Source organism: Ictalurus furcatus, chromosome 16 (genome assembly GCF_023375685.1).
Source record: "Ictalurus furcatus strain D&B chromosome 16, Billie_1.0, whole genome shotgun sequence".
In the NCBI taxonomy this organism is placed as follows: Eukaryota; Metazoa; Chordata; class Actinopteri; order Siluriformes; family Ictaluridae; genus Ictalurus; species Ictalurus furcatus.
Genome location: NC_071270.1, coordinates 19722521 through 19746448, shown reverse-complemented (window position 1 = coordinate 19746448; position 23928 = coordinate 19722521). Strand labels below are relative to the sequence as shown.

At 38.2% G+C, this 23928-nt stretch overlaps 1 protein-coding gene across 2 annotated transcripts in view; it reads left to right on the top strand.

Annotated features, from left to right (window-relative positions):
* The window catches only part of LOC128620559 (A-kinase anchor protein 2), an 83496-nt gene that overhangs the window by 25733 nt on the left and 33835 nt on the right, over positions 1–23928 (top strand). For both annotated transcript variants that reach the window (XM_053645699.1, XM_053645700.1), the window contains exons 5-9: positions 3088–3202; positions 3624–3645; positions 4438–4539; positions 5298–6023; positions 13988–14073. In XM_053645699.1, coding sequence (XP_053501674.1) covers positions 3088–3202; positions 3624–3645; positions 4438–4539; positions 5298–6023; positions 13988–14073 — 1051 coding nt within the window. The remainder of the gene's footprint in view (positions 1–3087; positions 3203–3623; positions 3646–4437; positions 4540–5297; positions 6024–13987; positions 14074–23928) is intronic.

Sequence of the window (23928 nt, the reverse complement as noted above, 5' to 3'; positions counted from 1 at the left end):
AACATTTGTACAATTTACAGCATACAGTAGCATACCTGCAATTTCTACAGACCAATACAGTATCATGCCATATTCTTCCAATTTATTTTTTACAGTATGTTATAGTGAGCATTAGTGTGCAAGTTAGCAGGCCATGCAACTCTGAAAATAAAGCACTATTACTATTCTGAGAGCATTCATTTTTCAGTCCCGGCTCCAGCTGTGAGATTACTGCAAGGAATCTAGACTTCTTATTTATCAAAGACTGAGAATGGTGTGGTGTCCAACCCCGCAACTATCCACATAGTTGTCTTTATTATGATACTGAAGAAATAATCCTAGTTTGGTCCTAGTGTGTGACTGATTTGCATGCACAAATCCAGTTATGATCCTCCATAAATATTTGACTTGGTACAAAATTTGTAGCATCAGCTTTGTAGTATTATGGTTGATTCGTAATTGGGCCCTTTATCACACCACATGCTGCTAGAACTGAAAATCGCCTGAGGGGGTTCGTTGTAAAGGTGAGGACATATTGCCCTGGCATACTAAACACTTAGATCATGAATGTGGCAACATATCTTCCAGTCCCTATTCCTTAGAGTTGCTTGCTGCACATTCAGTAAGCATAGCTAATGGAATGGAATACATATATTAGCATATATAGCAAAGATATTAATCAGTTCTCTGTATAATAAGAACTGATTAGATTTCTAAGCTACTGGTTCCTTGTTGTTTTGTATAGTTTGTAGTGCACTGTAAAACCGGAAAATTTTTAAGTTGATAAATCAATTTCTTTAAACTAAATACACTTAAATATAACACAAATTTAACTCAAACTTTGAAATTTAAAATATTTTTTTTGTTAAATTTAAGTGTATTTGGCTTAAAGAAATTGATTTATCAACTTAAACATTTTTTAGGTAAATAGTTTCCTCAAATTTTTTGAGTTAAATGAACGTATCCGGTTTTACAGTGTGGTTAATATGATTAGAATATTTTTTTAATTATTATTCAATATACAGACAGGCAACAAATTAAAGAAAAAAACAGTGGATCTGTTACAATATATGAGGCATTTTACTGGCATGGTAATGACAGTATGACTGGCATGACACTTTTATCCTATGATGAAACATTTCTATCCTAATGGGAGTGGTCTCTTCCAGAATGACCCCACCCACATCCACAGGACAGAAGGGCTCACTGACTGTTTGAATGAATATGAAAATGATGTAAATCATATGCTATGACCTTCACATTCACCAGATCTCAACCCAACTAAATACCTATAGGTGATGTGTTAGATGGTGCGCTTCATCACCATCATCAAACCGCCAGTTAAGGGAATATATTTTGGTAGAACCGTTTTGATTGCTTCCACTACATTTCCGGAGACTTGTAGAATTGATGCCAAGGCAAAGTGAATGTGTTCTGGTGGCTCATGGTGACCCAACACCTTACTAAGGGATTCCCTTTAATTTATCAACCTTGAAAAGTGAAATATCACTGTATAACAGATGATCAGTGACTAATTCTAATTACATTTACTGATTTGACTCAGTAATCGTACAACAGCCTGGTTGTTTCTGATATTGACTTTGTGTTGATAAACAGTAGTTTAAGGAGAACTTAAAGAACCCATTTATTTAGAATAGAAAAGAATTGTAACTCTACAAATAAAAAATACAAATATAAAATTTATGTACACAAAATTTATGTGCAACAAAACAAGTCTACATAAATATATGCAGTATATGAAAAGTGCTATGCACAGTGTTGCCATAAACAACATGTTAACATTCAAATTCTAATTTTATTGGTCTCACACACACAACCATTCACAGTACAACATGCAGTGAAATTGTATTGAAATTGTCAAAATCTATAATAATAAATATTTATGGGGTGTGGGTGTTGTGCAAACAAGCCCAACCTCTAGTCTTAGGTGTTGTCCTGGTTGAGGGCCCAAATGTCCTGTAGGAAGAAGTTCCTCCTCATTCTCTCTGTGTTGACCTTCAGGCATCAGAAACACTTCCCTGACAGCAACATATAAATATAAATATATGCTCTATAAAAATGTGTTTTGTGGCCACTAAGTAAAGATTGAATACTTGAGGGCATGCTGTTATAGGAAAATAATCAAACATGCGGTGGCAGCCTGATGCAAAGCCAAGTTACTGTGACCAGCCCAACATTGATTATTTTCCTCATTTCATTTCCGGCATTTGGCAAACACCTGTGTCCAGAGTGACTTACATTCATATAATTTATACAGTACATTTCAGCAGTTGAGGGCCTTGGTCAAGCAGAGCTCGCTTGGCAATGCTGGGATTTGAACTCATACCCTTATGTTCAGAAGTCTAATGTCCTCATCACTGAGCTACCACTAACACTACCATAAGAGCACATCAAGCAATTTTCCAACATCTGAGAAATATGTTCGGTCAACCAATCTTTTTTCTCACTTTTTTGAAGTTAATAAGAAAAGAAATGACGGTGATTATGATACAGAGAAACCACAAAGCTCTCCAACCTGAAGGCTTTCCCATGTCACAAGACATATCATTATAACTTTATCTCTGACGGTTATAAACTGATTGTTCTGGATACGCCTTCAAAAATGCTAAATAAGTCTCCTCACATGTCAATATTTATACATGTTTATGTAATCTGTGTATGTGGAGTGTTTGTCATATAAGTCCCTGTGTTAAGCTACTATAGAAATGATAACATTGTAGAGTGAGTGCTTTAATATAAACCTGTGAATTGCCTGTTGTCAGAGCTGCTGTTATAGAAAACTAATCAACACCTTCTGACCAATCAGATTCAAGAATTCAACAGCACTGTGCGATAATCAAATATAGCAGCTGTAGAACTGCAACTGAATGAAAAATAACTTTTGGAAGCCATTACTTCTCAGATGGAAAAATGTTTAATGAAAACCATTTGGCCGATGCTGTTAGGAACTGACAATATGTCAGTTCTTTTTTTTTGTCCAGCAAGCGACACTGTCTAGTTGTTGACATGTCTCAGGGCCTGGTGTATCTGTTGTGTACATTGATGTTTATAACAGATGAGATGCTGTTCTTGTCTTTTTTTTCCCAGACTGGAATCTGAAATCATTCTGCTCGAGAATGAAGAATCGCAAATATCAGCCAAAGAGCAAGTGCTCAGAGAGAGACTTCGTGAAACAGAGAGCTCTATTGAAGACCTACAGAAAGTAAGACATTACCACACACACACACACACGTTTTATTATCCTCGTGAGGACCTTCCACTGACATAATAATTAATGCGATGCCTACACCTAAATCTAACCTTAACCATAATCTCATTAACCAAAAGGAAACCTTTTGACTCTTTACATTTTCACAATAAAAGTTGCAGTTCTCCCTGTGCAGACCATAAATTTGGTCCCCACCAAGACATAAAAACATGTCCACACACATACACACGCACACAGGAGGATGCAGTCAAATGTCACAAGAAAATATGTGCCCATCTTTATTTAGCTTGAGACGGAACAGAAGTATTTTTAATTTTCATCAAGGCCATAATTAAAGTTCCAAGCCACATAGTTTGCTATGGGTGCATCTGTTTTCGTACCAAAAAAACCTGTATTTCTTCTTTTTTATTTGCAGAGTCTGCAGAACCAAGATGGAGGTACGTGTCCAAAGAAATGTCTATTGTATTCATCTAGCTACACTCTTAGAAAAAAGGATCGATCTAGCAAACCTAAAGGGCTCTTCAGTTTGTCTCTTTGGGAAAAGCTTCTGGGTTGAAGTTTATGACAGATTGTTTGTCTTTAAGAAAAAGCTCCAAGTAGAACAAAATTAGAAAGCTAGAATCATTACCCATACAGAGAACTCCTCAGGAACCCTCTTTTCTATGACTGTAGGCATGACAAATGATTTATACATATAATAGGCATTAATGAGTTCATTAATGATTCATTCTTAAAAGTGTTTTCCTTAAAATCCCCATCATATCCTAGCAACTAATGAGTTTTTCTTGTGATTATGTGATAGTGTCGAAAGATCTAATAGGCGGAAAGGATATAAACACACAGCACACACACTCTCTGTTGCCCATGCCCCCCTTGGCTCATTTCCCTCTTGCCTCAGCTAGACTATTGAACTCCACACACAAGTCATTGACTCTGAACTTTGTTTACAATAAGCCACCTATTCACAGAAAATCCCTCCAATGCAGCAGCAACATTGTTCCATCCTAATACACTCACTCAGCTTTTGCTGTCTAAGCACCGAGCTGCTGCAGAGAAATAACGAGAGACTGGAGGATGGGAAAGGAAGAGATACCTACTCAATATAGCAAACGGGGAAGGGGCAGAACCTGAGGGGAAGGGGCAGACCCTGGGGCAAGGGGAAAGGGAGCCAGAGGGACTTTCAGATAACACAGATGCACTTTTATCACATTTTGCTCTCTGCTCAATAGATGCAGTGAATCCAACCTGTTCCCAGATCCCCAAGCTCTCAGGGTTGAACGCCCAAATGCTCTCCTCTGCGTCGGGGGATCGCCAACACTCAAGAAAACCTGGTAAGTGCTTGATAGGGGGTGTGATGGGGCAGTAGTGGTGGTGGATTTGCAAGTGAACATGGCAGACTAAAGAGACACATCCACAGTTAGAGATTTGGTGAGCTCTTGAGTTAGATTTGATAAAAAAAATTTGATTAACGATGCCTGTGACATACAGCTGCATGCAAAAAGGAATTAGTTTGGACTGACTTTCTTGAAAAGTAGACTTTACTTTAAATTAAATACAACGTCTCAACTTCCAGATGAAGTCTATGGAAAGTATTATTATTATTATTATTATTATTATTATTATTATCATCATCATCTTCATTGTTGTTGTTGTTAGTTTGTTTATTTTTCATTTTATTCTTTATTGCTACTTTATGTTTAATATAATTTTTTTTCCCACTCAATTTTCCCTAAAGCTATTAATTAAGTTTAAAACACAAGTTTAAACACAAGTTAGTATCAATAATAGGTAGAAAGAGGCAAACAGGTTATGTCTGTGCTAAATAATCACATACATCATTTAATTATAACATATAGTCAAGTAATTCTTTTTTTATTATTAGAAATGTATATATTGATATTTATATTTAAGTTCCATTTTGAAAGTGTGCACATCTATATAAAAATATATACGTTGTACTGATTCCTGATTCTAACACCACTGGCAAATATTAATGACTTAACAGTTTGGTACACTACATTAATGCATGACCAGTCACACTAAGAGAATATTAACCCACCCCCCTCTGCACTTTCCCCCATGTCTGAAGCATTATACGCCATGGAGATCAGCGTTGAAAAGGACCACAAGACGGGCGACACCAAGATCTTGTCCACTTCACGTATCAGCCCTGAGGATGCCTACCAACGTGGCATCAAGGTCTACGAAGATGGGCGTAAGGTGATCTACGAGGTGCATTCTGGGAGTTCCACCACAGTGGAGAACGGTGTGCACCCCTGGAGCTCAGATGAGGTGGAGGAACTGATACAGCGTGTGGGTCATGCGCGCCACAGACCCGATGGTACTCGTGTCACAATCACACCAGGCGAGTCTGGGGTCAGGGAGCAGAGCATAATGCCTTCGGAACTGGAGGTGGTACAAGAACAGCAAAGTTATGAGGGTGAAATAAAGATAGAACAACGGCTTGAAGGCCACAGAGAAGATCCGCAAGTACGCCAAAGCTTCGAGGGTGAGGTGACGGAGGCACCTGAGGCCACAGCCGACAAGCCCGTCACTATGATTTTCATGGGCTACCACAGTGTGGACGATGACGAGGAGACTAAGAAGATGCTGGGCTTCGATGGCACCGTCAAAGCCGAGATTGTCCTGATCGATGAGGATGATGAGAAGTCTTTGCGTGAGAAGACTGTCACAGATGTCTCAACCGTGGACGGCAATGCCGCTGACCTCGTCTCAGGACGGCCGGTGTCTGAGGCCACCGAACTTTCGTCCGAGGGCCAAGATGAAAGTTCCGCCAAGAAGCCGCCGCCCACAGGTACCGAAAAGAAAAAACGCTGCCAGTGCTGTACTGTCATGTGACCTTCCTTCTCCCACTTCTCCCAAAACTTCTCTTTTTCCAGAGCACCAAGTCTCTGCCTCCTTTTCAAAACAAAAAGCAAAAAGCTTCACCTTGTTACTAACAGCACCTCCACTTCTCTGACATCAGAAAAGCACATTCTCTTCTCTGTCTTCTCTGACCTATTTTCCCTCAGAATGACTGGCTCTCTCTTGCCAGGTCTCAGGACACAGAGCAGGATGTTGAAGGAGTGATGTTTGAGGGAAGAAGGAGGGCTGGAATATAGCATAGCATGTGTCAAAAAGTTTTGGGCAAGAAAAACAACACTATTGACAAGGTTGTGTTTTATATGAAATCCATAATGTGAAGGTGCACAGTGAACAAATGAGGAAGAACGTACCCAGAATATTAACATCAGCATAACATCACCATGGTTTGGAAGGCAGTCGTAAGCCTGGGCACAAAATAATTAACCTTTGATACTTTCATATAGCTTTATGAAATGCAGTAGCATAGTTTTACTCGTTCATGGACGTGCATCTGAATCATCACTGAGGTTTCCTATAGGGTATCTATATAATATGGCAGTAGATCTGTATGTTTGCCATTTCTTATCTTGTTCAGTGGCCTTACTGAAACATTGGACCTTCACCATTACAGGCTAGGCTAGTCTTTAATTCTCTACTGTTTACACAGGCAGGTTAGATTTATTTTATAATTGAAGATGGCATCAATGCCATCATGACATGAACAGATTTTGCAGGACACAGTTGTTTGAGATGAGGTTTACTTCTGGCTTCTGGCTGTTTTTAGTTGAAAACAAAGGTCACTGAAAACTGAACAAATACTCAAAAAGAACATGACAATCTTTGGATTTGAGCTAAAGTGCTAGGTACTGCCATTTCCTCAAATACACTGGGACAACAAAAAGCCATGGTTCTGATTTACATCAAATTTGGTGCTGAGTTTTAGAGGACACTTTTGGCACTTTAGTCTAATAGTCTAATAATAGATACCAAACAGTTTTTGCAGTTCCTTGAGGTTCTACAGTAAACGACAACGACAAGTCCTCCGAATTCTGAACTTCTCAAATGATCCAAAGCCTTCACCAGCAAACAGATCGGCATAACCAATCTACACTGCATACATCATATGAGACAGAAATACAAAGCATATTTTCAAGACAAGTGACAGTGTCTAGCACCTTCATAGCATTTTGTGCTGTAGTGCTTTCAGTCCAGAGTACTGATTCATGGCTAAGTATGACTCATTGCAAAACATAGTGAAAGGAATCATAAATTAGTGAATAAATACAAATACATATAAATAAACTTAACTGTGTACTGTAGATAGATTTTACTCTAAATGAGTGCCAATGTGTATTTCCAGAAGTGATTTTAATACAGTATATATATATATGCATAGTTTGTATTGATAAAGCACACCTAAATCTCATATAGACTTCTTGGTGTGGAATTATTATTTATTTGTAACTTATTCACTGAAATCCAAGGCTTTGCTGTGTCTGTCATCACTTGTGTTTATGTCTCTGTCTGTTAAACAAGAAAAAACACAACAATTTGTGCCATATTGCTTAATATCGCACAAAAAAGGGTGACAGAGAAATTAAACATACTGTAATTCAACTGTTTTAGGAAAAAAATAAATGATCTATATGGACTTAAAATGCGTAATTTATTATACATTTCAGTGCTTTTATTATTTAACGAGATGCTGCATATTATGGAAATTGTAAAAGTAGTTTTTCTGAGTTCTACTTGACTGTACCAGTTCATGCACAGAATTTTATTTTGTTTTATGAGAAGGAGAGATTATTTTTTATTCCCAATTGGGCTTTTTTTTTCGGTTGGTTTGGATGTGATGTGTCAGATACTCAGTACAGTATAATTTAGGTAATAGAATTTCAGTCGGTTTTACATTACCGCAATCATCATGCTGAAGATTTGCCCAGAAATTTGTGCCATGTTACAACAAATTTAATAAGAAAAGTGGCAGGAAGTGTGGACAGAACAAATGCTCCTTCAGTAAACTATGGATTGTAAAAGAAAACAAGTATGCAATGATTAACACAATCTGTGCAAATTGAAAATGTGTTTTATATCCGATATTATATATTATAGGCACTGGTAAATGTAACAATCATTAAGCTTTCATTTAGGTTCTGGCTTAGAAAACGTGTCATTTATATTGCTGCTATAAAGTATTGCTATATTGTAAGATGTTCATGTATGTTTTAAAGAGTAGCAAAGAACTATATGTATGAATGGGCATGAATGAAACATTTTGTTTGGCAAGATTTTATTTCAACTTTAGAGAACATATCTGAATTAAGGGTGAGTTTCCTTTAAGAACTCTAGTTTTCCAATTATGCCCTTTTATGATTATCTAAATCCTACCACTGTTTTAGGGATGCTCCTTCCTGAGCATTTCACTCCTTTAAAGCTATTAGTATTTCTGAATCCCCCAGCAGACCCTTAGTTTATCTAGCGTCCAGTCGCTCAGTATCATTCTGCCAAATTGAAACCATGTGAGTGTGGACCCTCAGCCTTCATGGTACAGCCATGAGACACCGCTGTGCTTTCTAACTAAGATTCTGCTGTATTTTTGTAAAACCTGGAAGGTAACTTTTTTAACTGTTTCATTTCACCTTTCCTTTTTTTAAGAAAAAAAAACAACAATGACTACTATAATCACTCTGTGTATCTCACTCTCTATCTACGGCACACTTTCTTCAGTCTGGACTGCCAGCTGCAATGCTGTAACAGTGGCGTTTTTCTTCTCCTTGTATCGTAAAACTAATCAAATAAACAGTATTTTTTTCCACTTGGCCTATCATCTGTTCTATGGTTATTTCTCTAACTCACTCCAACACAGGACACTACTACTGCACACTGCACTTTTTCCTCCATTCTCAGGCAGTGGCGTCTCTCACACCTTCCTTCAACATGACTAACTTCACATAGGCCTCCTCTGCTCTCTCGCTCCCTGCATGCCCATGCCAAACTAAGTTCATCCCATCAGTCTTACCATAGTACAAAAGGCTCACTACACTTGAGGCCATCCACACCAGCATAAGGTCAATACAAGAGTCCTAGATTAAGGTATTAGTTTATTTAAATTGTATTCTTCATTTATTTTTTCATTAACAATAATTCATCAAGAAACCAAAACAAAGCATTTAATATGTTAACACATTAACCCAAATCTGCAGTATATTCACATCTAATTCTTGTACAGACCTGTGGTCCGCAACTGGTTTTGTCTCTGGAGCTGCTTATAAATAGGCTGCAGTTCAGAACAACATCAAGTCCTAAGCCCTATAGGAATACATTAAAAGAATGGGCTACTGATTACCGGGCATAATTTTAAAATAAATGACAATGGGCCTTATTTGTCTATGTTTTAGTAAACATGTGTAAATGTTTTAGTAAAAGTGCATAATTGTGGGTGGCTGTGGCTCAGGTGGTAGAGTGGGTTGTCCACTAATCGTAGGGTTGGTAGTTCGATTCTCGGCCCACATGACTCCACATGCCGAAGTGTCCTTGGGCAAGACACTGAACCCCAAGTTGCTCCCAATGGCAAGTTAACTGGCATGGCAGCTCTGCTACCATTGGTGCGTGTGTGTGAATGGGTGAATGAGATACAGTGTAAAGCACTTTGGATAAAAGCACTACATAAGTGCAGACCATTTACCAAATGTTTGCGTTAGCCAAATTGAACAAAAATTTTCTACCGGATTTACAAAAGTTTCAAAAAGCTGCCATTTATTTAGTCATAATTGAATGATCAGTTTTATTTGTTTTAATTTATGGGTTTGTGTTGGCTCGCTTTCTTTATTTTCATATTCTTTAATGAATGCCAATACTATAAAACTACCGGTTTTCACAAAATTGTGTAATATCATGTAAGCCATCAGAAATTGTTGGTCATTTTATGAATTTATGCATCATAGTATAAGAAATCAAGTGGCACCTTGGCATAGTGGGTAGCATTGCCAAGTCACAGTTCCAGGGTCCCTGGTTTTCTCAAAAACATGGGTGTGGTGTTTCACACTTTCTCCACCTGTCTGCCTGGGTTTGAAGATGATTGTGCCTTTATTTGACACAGTGAAATTCTTTTCTTCACATATTCCAGATTGTTAGTCATTTGGAGACATGTTACAGCACCTCTGGAGCAAATTGGTTTAAGTACCTTGCTCTAGTGCCCACCAGGTGCAGCTTGGTGGTGCTGGGGCTTAAACCCCCAACCTTCTGATCAGTAACCCAGAGCCTTAAACACTAAGCCACCACTGCCCTAGAGGTTTGCCATTTTGCTCCCACCTCCTAAAACCAGTAGGTGAGTTGGTGTGAATGTGTATATATGTGTGTGTGTGTGTGTGTGTGTGTGTGTGTGTGTGTGGTGACTGGACTGACATCCCATCTACGGTGTATTCCATCTCATACCTAGTTTTCCCAGGATAGTCTTCACGTCCACTGCAACCCTGATCAGGTTAAAACATTAACTGAAGATGAATGAATAATAAAAGGAATCATAAATCAGTGAACATAAATGCCTGTGTTTAGTGTAGCGTAGTTTATAATGCACACCTAAATGCCATATTCCTGTTGTGGACAGTAAATTATTTACAGTATTTGTAATCTCATCACTCAAATCCACTGCTTTGTTATGCCTGTCATTACTCATGTTTCTGTATACTGAAAGAAAAACACAACACATTGTCAGTAACCTCAATGTTGGAAATACATATTTACATATATAACCTAATTTTATTTCCTTTTATAGGCATACACGTCACATTTTAGCATTTACGTTGTTCGTTATTAGAACGCATAAGTGGAAAGGAGAAAATAAAAGTGGAAGTTATAAAAATAAAAGTCGGCCCTTTTCATGGACGACCATATCTGTAACACACTACCATTCTTAAGAATCAGTCACTGTTGTACCCTTGAGCAAGGCCTTTACCCCTCAATTGCTCAGTTGTATATTGTCTCATATGTACCGTAAATTGCTTTAGATTAAAACCTTCAGCCAAACAAAGTAAATGTAGACCACCAATTTGTACTAGTTATCATTTATTATATCTCCGTACCCTTGATTTACTAGAAGTTGGTTTTTTTTCTCTCCATATTTCACACACCATAATCATGGTACTGTTCCTTCTTCATTATTGCTGAGGTTAGTATTTAAATAAATCTTTAATGACACCTCTATAGAATATAAACTAAACTAAACTAATCTTTTTTGTTATGATCACGACTCACATTAAAAATGAGTTTCCTAATAGCCTAGAGAGCAAACAAAAACTGTAATGAACACAAGTGCAGGCAATGTGAGATCCGGGCTACGGTGTAATCACATTTTACCAGCTGTTTGTGATGAACTGACCTAATATTCAGGTGAGGATTTCACCTAAAATTATCCAGGATAATTGAATAAGACCTGTCAAAATCAGTTGATATTTTAATGGCAGTATCATTCATTGCCTCTCATCAATTCTTATGTCTTGCAAATGCATTACAGTTACTAGGGTGTTATTTTGCATGAGTATGTGACTACTGAGACACTTAATGACATGCATTTTGGATTATTAATTAGTGCTCATAAACATGTGCATAAATCATAAACCACAATATTTAATATGCCTACATTATCAATGCCAAATAAAGCCTTGCTTTCAGCTAATATTGCAATATAAATAGTCTGTTCATCACAACCAGTGGCTTTCTATCTGCAGTTTGTTAGTTGCAGTTAGATTATTATTGACATGTTTGATGATACGAGAAACTTCTGCTTTGGGCTACCGTAATTACAAATAAGCACAGTGAGAATGCACTGGAAGGCGGAATGAGCGAGAGTGCTAACTAAGCACATTCAGCCTATTGAAGGCTGTGTATCAGTGTATGCAGAAATGCTTACTCACAAGCACCATGTGTGACTCTAGAAATGCTCTGCCTGAAATTATAGACAATTCACTTTTATGAGTTTACTTCATTTAAAGCACTATTTTACATTTTATATTGCATTAAAATGTATGCATTCATATGCATACACATTTTAAAATCTTATAATTCTCTGCACACTTATTCAACAGAGACAGTGATATTTTACAATTGTGTACTTAGAGCCAGGTTTAAATGCATAAAAATATACACATGCATGCACAAGTAGACAAATCGAGTGGAAGAAACTACTCATAACATTCTCTTCACCTCCGACCAGAGTGTGTGTGGGCTGCTCTGCTATCAGCATAAGGACCTGAGTGCTTACTGAACTCCTGGCCCTCTGCTTATCATTTTGAAAAAAAAATTCAAACAGCCTTTTCATGACCTACATAAGTATAATAATACATTGTGACACATATAACCCCACATGCTAGTCATTACTAAGGCCATATGAGACCATGAATCACTATGTTTCAGTACGGATTTTGCATCATAAGACTGATTGAAGTTGCAGATCAGGAACACTGATGGATTATTTGGTTTCCTATTAGTAGGTACACTGATCATGAGTTGCTGCTAATCAATATGTGGATTCTAACCTATTGATAATTGTTATTGATGAAGCAAGTAACTCGGCTATAGACAAGAGTGTAGATGGGGATATAACTGGATTGAACAGATAATGTGTTCTAAACAGATACAAATACAGATATGAAAAGGAAGTGTTTTTTGGAAAGGTTTTCCAGAAAGCATTTTTTTTTTAGAAAGCTTGCCACAAGGGATGTGGGGGAGACTAGAGGTGTGCATCAGAGTGGCACAAAAAAAAGTCATGCAAACCAATAGGATTTTATGTTATGTTATGCAGACACGAGAGAGCGATAAGATATGAAGCATGAAGACAAATCGAGAGCACGTTCAACATGAACATGTGGCATTGCACGATGCATTTACTCCATCCTTACAGTAGTAAGTCATGGTGATGTAAACTCAGCTACCAGTTGGTTTATATTTTGGAAAATACAAATAAATTAGTTAGAAAATATTGTGGGCAGGTACAAACAAAACGAATAACTGCTTGAGTGGGATGTAATATATATAAATATATATATATATATATATATAAATATATATATATATATATATATATATATATATATATATGTGTGTGTGTGTGTGTGTGTGTGTGTGTGTGTGTGTGTGTATATATATATATATATATATACACACATATATATATATATATATATATATATATATATATATATATATATATATATATATATATAAAAATTTTCAAAAACATGTCGGCACACATTTCTAGTTTAGACCAATTATGAACTGGAGTGATGTAGCTGAGGTTGAGGAACTGTCAGAGCTAGAATTCACAGACCATCCTCATAGTCCTGGTATTTGTACATAGTGGTAGGCTTCATATAAAAAAATAGGACAAAAAGCCTTCCAGTTTAAGCCACAGCCACCTCAGGTTTACAGATATTCGGAGCACTAAACAGATACAGTGTCAGTGTGTTACACCAATAATAGATGAATACAGCTCTGACATTAGCATTGGTATTAAGCTCTGATAATAGGTATTAATTATGATGATGGGAGCATCAAGTCATTGAGTAAGTCAACATGATGTCTGATAATACTATAGAGGTCATGATTGTTGTGCCACTATAAATATCATACTAGTAATATTATAAGCTAATTAACAACCGAAGTAGAAGTGGGTGTTTTACAACAAGAGAAACACTAAAATGTAGGACAAAAGTTACTCCAGTACCAGGGTTGTGAACCTGTGTTACATTATATGATATTATTGTGAACTAACAACTTATTACTTAATTATGAGCTATTACGGCTGTTGATGCTTAACGGGAAATCTGCTATGATTCCTGTCTCATGAATACATTATTTAAGTCCTACAGATGTCTTTGATACAGTAATGATCTTGATCAGTCTGGCTTTGTGTTGCAGGTAGTGAGAAAGCTCGCTGTGTATTGCTGACAGCAGAGCACGGCCTTTTCCCAGGAGTGCCTGCGAGATCATCATACACCCAACCGGTGAGTCTAATCTGCAAACTCCATCGCAAACAGCCATCTGTCACAGCTGCACGCAGGTTTGCACTGCAGATTTTTTTGCAAAATGCTGCTTGATTTTATTCCTCTCAACAAATTGTTTCATTTAAACCATTTCATTAAGGAGGAATAATAGCTACATATCACCTACATAGCTACATAGCTACGTAGACCATAGTAAATCAAGTGTAAAGTATAGGTGTGTGGTTTTGCAAAGCTCCAGGTGTGTAATTTCTTAAAGATATGACTACATCCGCACAGAAACAATGATGTTTTTGTACTCTTTGAGTAAACGTGAGTTGATCACTGAAATAAGAACATGCCTGAAAACTATAGCAGGAAAGGAACCTTATTACAGCATCACTAACAACAATAAATGTTGGTGTTTCCATAAATGGAATAAGAATAACATAACTTATCTCAAAACCTAAATTTAAGGCAGCACATCATATGAAAATGAAAATGTTGAAATAAATTTAGAAGCATGATCTTTAGAAACCCACAATCTTTTGTTTATTATCAGTGCAGCAGTGAGTTGTAGCCAATTTATGTCTTGGTAATTTGGTTAGGAAAAAAAAAAGACCTGCGCAGTACAAAGTACTGGAGTATGACTCTAACTGCTGGTTTGTGTCTGGACAGGGTTTCATGTGCCTGTTTCCTTCCTAATTATACTATAATTATCATAACCTCATTGCACTGTCAAAATGATTAGTGAGCTAATATATTTAGCCATTGACTAACGCTATTGTGTGTCAGTTCTGCATCTATTAGACTTGAGTGGAGTGGAGCTGTAAGGCATTATGCTGTTCATCAGGAATGCAGTTTGCTAAATGGACTGGTTAAAGATGAAAAAGAACAATCAGAAATGAGGCAAATTTTGATCTCCGTGACAGAAAATCTGGGAAATATTTGTCATTTATCTAAGGCTAAGCTATTTTGAGGCAGCAGCTTAAGCTTCAATAGTTATAATAGCCTACTTTTGTGTGGTTATAGTGATTGATTTTGGTATGAATATGGGCAAGTAAAAGCAGTGTGGCTGGATTTCATTCAATTTCATATGAATTCGGTTGTAAGAAAGGGTACAAATGCATTCCTCCTACCCTAACCTTAAACTTTTATCTCTGCAACTTTTCATACAAGTTGCATTGCACAGCTTATGAATTTAGGGTCACATAATGTTCTGCAACACACTGTGAACGTGTGTGTGTGTGTGTGTGTGTGTGTGTGTGTGAGAGAGAGAGAGAGAGAGAGAGAGAGCATGTAGGGGGCATGCAAACAATTTCTGGAAGTAATAAATTTCCTGTCAAATTCCCCAAACGATATCTGAACATTATTATGCAGACATTCTTCGGATGCCATTGGCGCTTTGCAACTTTGCAGGTGCGCGTGTAGTTTGCCATTCTCAATTGTTCCACACATAGTTTGTGTTTATACAACAAAAGATGCCGCTTTTCAGCATCCACCATTTAACCCACACCTCCCCGGCGTTCAGCTCTTATCCGGCCGGACAAAAGCGGGATGAGGGCCAGAGTTTCAGCTGAATAGGGACACCTGTAACCCGAGCGTGAGGCCGCCCGCGCGCCACCACACACACTGCTCTAGAACAGGGCAGAAGTCTCGCGCGCATCGAAGCGCATCCATTATTCATTGGGGCGTGCGCGCGGGGCAGACGAAACTGAGCGCGAGCGAGAAGGAGGACGCTGTGCGCGCGGAACGTCCGTGTCTCTGCGCTCAGATGAGCTGCTCCTGCGTCCCATTTCTCACGTCTACTCTTCATTCAGACTGCTCACGTGCGAGGCGAGCTCAAGGCGTTGCGCAGTTTCCGTCCGAGAACGGATCCTGTTATTTGAGGAAGCGGAGGAGCAACACTCGATGCCGCGCGCTGCTCAGAGGTAACGGGTAACATCCCGAACATTACACGCTTCCTTACGCCGGTGAAGGGCAAAGAAGGTTCTATTAAATAATAATAATAATAATAATAGCTTTTTATCTTCTGTAGTCCAACAGAAACATTACATAGACGCGTCTTGTAGACGATTCGATTCATTCTATGATTAATTATTGCTTAGACGCTTTTTTTCTGGAAAGACGACAGTGTTTGGAGGTGACTGCAGAGCTTTCTTCTTTGCAGCATTTCAATGTGACCTGAAATATTAATCATACAATTCAACTAATTATTCTTAACCTCTCAGAAGTTAATGCATTGCTATGCAAAACCCATTTCGTCTGTATATGGACAGTCTGATGCTATGAACACATTTACTAGACTGTATGTTTTTTATGGATTTAGACACCTAATTATGTATGAGACAAAGCATTTGCAGTTCCTGATGCAGCATGAATGACTACATTATGACATTACTGTATAGGCTTCATAGTTGATGTAGGCCTATTATTCATAATTATCAGTGAATTTGGTCAAGTTACCTACAGTTACAACAACATGAGCTAGAATTTGTTCAGCAGGAATTACACAGGACTGGTAGACCTCTTTTAGGTCAGAGGTGGAGTGGCAAGACTTATTGAAAGGGTGGCAGCTGCCACCCTGTGCCACAGACATGGCCACACCCCTGCTTACTCTATTGCATTGTCCATATTTCTGTTCAGATTTTATGCACATACTAGCTTACTGTGTATTTAGAGTGCAGAGTGGTGTTTGCAGGATATTCTGTTTTCAGCACATGGCAGACCACAGAGTATTGAATTGTAACTGATAATGCTGATGGAATGGGATGATGTCAACAGCCCCAGATAAGCATGTACTTGTTTAGAACTAGTTGATGTCAAGACTAATAATTCCTTAGATTTATATAGCTTTACATTGAATGGGGGGAGGTGTCTCCTCAACCACCATTAGTGTGCAGCATCCACCTGGATGATGCGATGGCAGCCACAACGCCCACCACACACCACCTATTGGTGGAGAGCGGATGAGAGTGATGTAGCCAATTCAGGGATGGAGATTATTAGGGGGGCCATGATAGATGAGGGTTTTTTGAGGGTTAGATGAGAATTTTACCAGAACACCAGGGAGCCCCTACTTTTTTACAAGAAGCATCCTGGGATTTTCAATGACCAGTGTTTAACATCTCATCTGTAAGGTGCTGTTTTTACTGTATAGTGTCCCCATCACTATACTGGGACATTAGGCCCAACACTGGGTGAGCACCCCCTGCTGGCCTCACTAATACCACTTCCAGCAGCAATCTAAGTTTTCCCCAGGAGGTCTCCCATCTAAGTACTAGCCAGGCTTAACCCTGCTTAGCTTCAGTGAGAAACCAGGCAAGAGCTGCAGGGTGATATGGCTCTAGTGTCTCATTATAGGGTCTTTGCAGTGTCATCTGCAGAAACACAGGGTTAAAAGTGTCTTTCTATGTCATTACTATTCCACTCTGTTGATTTTGTGTAAGCATTGTTTAGTTAATCTCTAACATGCCCACCTTGTCACACCAGTATACATGAACTGTGTGTTTAATACATTTTCAAACATGGATTTGCAACATTTCATGCCTCTGTAAACGTAATATGCAGTGAAAAAATTCTCTTGCCTTGAATTGAAAGCACTTGACTTGCACTTTTCCTTCAGCCGAGAGTTAATTGATACTGCATGCAAACCTGAACCTGAAAGGACATGGAGAAAGCTGCAATTATAGGTCAGACTTTAATGGGCCTGCTGCTGCTAACAAACCCAAAGAACTGTCAGAGTACAAAGACGAATGTTCTCTTGAAGAGGCAGCTTAATAGTTTAAATCCGCAATCAGGAATGTGCCAGGCCAGTGGTTAGTATGGCAACAATAAAAACTACCAGACAAACAACAGTGCAACAACACCACAGTACCCAAACTGTATTAGAAACAGGTGAGGGCAATGCATAAACTCATTAGCTAGCTCATTGGGCAAATCCAAGCTCCAGTGTGCTGCCAAGTTATATATTATGTTTGCCTGGCAGTCCAGTTAACTAAGCTAAAAAGTGGCAAATAACATAATTTAGCTCAAAAATATGACAGAGAAATTGTGTGCATTAATAGACACTGTGGAAAATAAGAGATTACCTGAGTCCTCGGAGAGGCAACTTTACATACCCAGTCTTTATCCCCTGCTGATAATGTGTCTTGTGATGAAGCATCATGTTTGTACCTTTGACAAAAAGCCAAAAAGTCTTTAGCTAGCATTTTAGCTATGAGGTCTGGTGTTCTCTCATTGCACATAAAGATGTTAATGGAGTCTGGCTGGTGTTTTCATTTACTCTCAACCAAGGGTTTAATTGTGAGGTGACTGTGTGATGTTGTAGCGTGATAGTTCTTCTGCTGCACTGCTCATTTTGTCACTGTTTATGAAAAGAATGTCTACCATCTGTTCAAGCTAATTTATATGCCTAGTAAAAATAGTTCCTACTGAGAGCCAGACTATGTCCTCTGTTCACTTGTGTAGGGCAGCTGGTTGAGAGATTCGGAAAAGTGCATTGTGCACCACATCGAGGTCATTTTCTCCATTGAGAAATAGGAATACGAAGATGTTAGACGAGTTAAATAATTAAATAATTAATTCCGGTGGGATCTGGGAATTAATAACTAATGATAATTTGCTTGTCCTGATACCTGGTAAATACTGATTTGTCCGCCCCTCAGTAATAATGTATACCACACTGTTATTAAGCCAGACCTGGCATTGATTTTTCCATGCTGAAATAAAGCATTTAAAAGCAAATACCAGCTGGTTTGGTGATACGTTCTATACAGCCATTGATATAAACCATTATGAATAAGATGTCTGAATGTCACTTTCACTAAAAGACCTAATGATCATGTCTCCCTTATCCTGGCCCTTATCAGGCCTGCCACAGAAAAAAAAAAGACATCCTCTTGTTTGTTATTTCCCCTAGAAGTTATGTGCTCGGTCCACCACACCCTGTTGAAGCTTATTGATAGGCAAAGTGGCATGACACTACATGGAAAATCCCAGTGTCCTTGATGAAGTGAAAGCAGACTCTGCTGAAACCTTTTCATTAGGAAAGCAAAAAAAAAAGCAGAAGAAGAAGAGTAGAAAACAGGAAGCTGCTGCTCACAGGAATTTTAAACCACTGCCAGCATTGGATCCAACTCACCAGCTGTCACCTCTTGCTGTTACTGTCTGCAGTTATTTTTTTTCTCCAGAATTATGAGCACTAAAAAATGTAACATTACTGTGTAAACCAAACATTACACACAGTGATTAAATTTTCCACTCTGATCATTGGAGAAAATACTTATTTTTACATAGCAATAATCGTCCATATAAGAATCTTTACATTTGAGCTGTATATATAACACTGTGGTCTAAATCAAAGAGGAAAGCCCACATGCACATACCTAAGCACATATGGAGGCTAGAAACCAGAGGACTCTCAATGTGGTTTAATACAAATTCCTTTTTGAGCTGTTGAATGTAAATGATAAAAAGTGTCACGTTTTAATGTTAGGCAGCTGAACAAGGATTCCACTTTGTCACATCGTACTGGGAAGTAGGAAGGATGTTAGCTCCCTGCTTGTTTTCCTTCTCTGTAATGGGAGGAGTGATGGGTAGATGTGAGCTGAGGGGTATCATATGTGCTCTGTTTAGAAACAGGGACAGTGGAACCTGCAGGCTACATTTGCTTTTGTGGTCTACTTAAGGCTCAGACAATTAATAACATTGCAGAAGCAGAAATATTCCTCCTTACTGGCCAATCTTTCGAGGTTGGCCTGTCCCCCTAACCACTTTGAAACACACACACACACACACACACACACACACACACACACACACTCACTCTTAAGTGGATATTTTTCCAGAATATTGTTACAAACACTGTTGAACTGTCATGTGAGTGTTTTGCCACTCTTAAATCAGCTTTCACAGCTAAACATGATGAAAAACACACATGTCTTGGAAGCTGCTAGTTGTGTTTTAATTTTTTTCCCCCTTCTGTTTTCGGGAAGCATCCTGTCTCTTAATGATTGTGAAAACACTATGTCTCCCAGCCAGCCAGGCATTCAGCTCCCTCGCCACCAAATACACATTGCCAAACCGCTATCATTTTACATTATTTATTGTGTACAACACTTGCTTGGAATTAGAATTGGAATCTCAGGAGAAACAGATATAATCATCGAAATATTTCCTTGTTGTCTATTTCATTGTGAGCACTCAAGTTTAATATGCCCATGGGTTACATATTGGATGCAGTATCACATACACATGAGAAAATCATTCAGATGATTAACATTTGGAAAATGAGACCATGTGTTTTACATTCTCAGGTAAAACACATAGCAGCATTTTTTAAATCTCCTATGAGCCCCACCTTTTTCTTTAAATGTGGGAGTTTCTGAGCATTTCATGGATAATTTGCTACAGCTTTCCTGTGGGGATGTGAATTTTGGCTCTTAGGGCATCAGTAATCATTTCTGCTTACTAATAAGAGCCAAATGGCTCCAAATATCTTCTTGGATTGACAAATACATGCATTTTGAATCCTGCATTCACATTATTGCGCCTGCTGTGTCTGCACTTCATTTCCATTAAAGTAGAAGCATCAGTTCTGTGTAGACAGAAAATTGACAGTAGAATACATCCTGGGAGGGTTTTGTCATCTTTACTTTATATGACAGGTTTTAGAAGCGTTCTAGTAAAGCATACAGAGGAAGGAGACAGTTGTCCCCTCTGGTAGGCTTTGAGTAAACAGTTGGAGTTAAAAGCAGATGGCTCTGGTTGTGAAGACATGTTTGTTGGCCCACCTGCTGTAAACCACTGTTTATTAACTTTCCCTTCACTGGCCTTGCTTAGCACACTGTGGCTCTTGAGCACAGAACCTGTTTACACTGGTACAGTGCCACCAGATAGTGATTTCACATTGAGTAAGGTCTACTACAAATATGTAATGTCAATAAATAAAACATAATATGTACTTTCCTCATATTTTGGTAAATTACATAATTAGAATTAAGTTAATACATGTGGAAAAGTTACTCATATTCAGAGTTGGCTTACGCACCTTCTGGAATCGTCATTCAGTTCATTAAAATGTAGCTCACGCCTGTGTGGATGCCAGATTCTTCTTGAAACATCCAAGACTGGGGTTTTCAATAGTGTCTGAACCACCACCTTTAAACACAAACCTTACAGCCAAAAAAAAATCAGGTATAGAACGTGTCCATTGAAGAACTTTTTTCCTGCCACTAAAGTAGATTCTCAAGGAAAACATTTGGTACATGACAACAAGGTACTCTTAAATCTGGTTCGGATTAGCTAATGCTATAGAGATAATAAGGTGCCAAACCCATTCACTATCAAATTCCAGGATGACCAAGAATGGTAAGAATGCCAGAATGTTCTAGGTGTGGTTATACTGTAGCAGTTTAAACAGCTGAGGTTACTTCAGTCTTGTTTCATGAGTTTCATAACATATAAGATTTTATTGAAAAGAGAGAGAGAGAGAGAGAGAGAGAGAGAGAGAGAGAGAGAGAGAGAGACTACTAAAAAGGTATCTGAAGATCCCAGTAAAATTTAGTGCATGTATGCCTGGTACTTTCACCCATCAAAGGATAATGAAGGCAGGGAGTGTACTCACTCTAGCTAAATAAAGAAGAATAATCAGTGGTTGCAAATAGGATTGAAGATGGTACACCAGAACCTTTCCCTTGTTTTCCATACACACACACACACACACACACACATACACACACACGGCTCAGCTGTCCTTCCATCCTGTGCTCGTTAGAGGGATCTGCTGTGTATGGCCTCCTGTTGAAAGATTCCCTGGGGACAAAAAGGGCTCCAAATTGGGTTGCGCAGTGCTCTGAAATGAAGGTGATGATAGCAAAATGTTGGATCATTGTCAGAAATTACAAATTAATGCAATTGCGTGAGTCATGCTTTAAGGATTATGCCCCACTGCTTAGACCATGGAAAGCTTGATGCTGAGCCAAGCCTCACATGTAAGAACACCCTAATTTTCAAACAAGCATGTACACTTGTCACTTCTCTCTTTTCTTTCCTATTATTTTTCAGCCAAGATTTTCCAGTTCATTGCCCTCAGCTTATTTGATCAATTCTGACTGGACTAGAATTTAAAATCAAAATAAGCAATACTATCATTTAATTCATTAAATTAAGTTATTAGCATATGTTTTCAAGTGCATTGGCAGCAGGTGGATGGTGTGTGTTATGTCATCTTCATCACTATAAGTACAAATTTGTTCTTATTGCCTTTTTATGGTCTAGATCAAGTTGCTCAACAGCTTTCCCTGGCATTAAACATTCACAGTAGGATTATTCCCAAGCAAATTAGCCTTACTGTGAAGTGGGTGCTTTAAACAAAGGTTTATACAAAGAAACCACTGCTCAAATTGGATGTAAATTGGTTCAAACCTTTGATACCTTTGATAATAGCCTATGACAAAGGCTAACTAGAAATCAGTGCTAATTATTGCTCTATAAATATACACACTGAATGCACATCCAGAATGCCTTAGTCTTCTAGTAACAACATGTGATGCTTTTAATACTATTCAGTACAATCCAACTAATGGGTCTGAATTTACAAACAGCTATTGAATAGCTGTGAATTGTGTGAATGCATGTAATATTTATGTTAGCAGCAAAGCATCACTCTTAGTGCAGTGGTTGTTCATCAATAACACCAAGCCAACTGGAAAGTCTTCTCTGGCACGAATCAGAAAAGTAATTAGGAAATTTGCATCAAAACTGCATTATGCTTCCCTACATGTGATCAAAGATAACCACAACATTACTTTTTCTGGTCCTGCGTCATGGCACGATATCCAACACAAAACCAGTATGCTTAATGAAAAAAAGTAGAAAAGGTACTATGCTGTGGCCAACTGGGATAGTGACTATAAACACTGATCAGAGGCAACGTTTCAGTTCTCTATGTTACAGCAAGAACTACCAACCACAGAGTCAGGCCAGTTTAAGTCCAGTTGTTCAGTTGGAGCTGAGAATGGTAGAGTGCAACTCTCCGTAAGGTCAGTGTATGAATTTCTGCATAAATCTAGGATATTCTTAGTATCTTGTACAGGGATGGACAGATGATTCCATCATTAGCTAGACCACCAAGCAAAAGAAAGCTCTAATGTGCTTCCAAACCCATGTTTTCGCTGTGTAGAAACCTAATTGACTAGGGTATAAAGTGGTAGATAATGTAATGTGATAACATAATGTAATAATAGTTAGGTAGTTAATAAAGACTCAGGGAAACAACCATCATAGCCATAGTCCTTATCCTGTCCTGTTAAAATTTTTTAATGTTTTGATGTTGTGTGTAGTCTCAACAAAATGTTCATTTGCAAAGGTTTTAGTCAGAGATGTGGTGTTCTCTGTTTGCATCACAACAAAAAATATTTGAGACTGTTTCATCGTTATGTAATCTATGTATTGAGCTAACAGGAGAGTTATATGATGACTTTGTGCTACACTGTTTCATTCGGTTTTGTCAATGTCCCCATACCTGCATGTTCCTGATTCAGAAAAGATCATCTGTCATCTGTTTATAGTAATTAATCCATCTAGAAAAACTGTTCTACCGTCAACCAGATTGCCACTGCCAATGTGTGTAGTGCAGCAGGTGATGAGATTTGGAATGCACGAATGACAAAGAACTGATGAACTGATGCTGCTTGATGAACTTGAATAAGAAATACAATTTCTTTAGGGTTATACCACAGGTTCAGTCATATTGACATAGTTTTACTGTAGAGAAGGACGACACTTGAAGACTTCCAATGTTTCTTTTGGAATATGTCTGTTTTTGCATGCTGCAGTTTCAAGCATAGCTTGCATCAACTCATATAAACATTACTG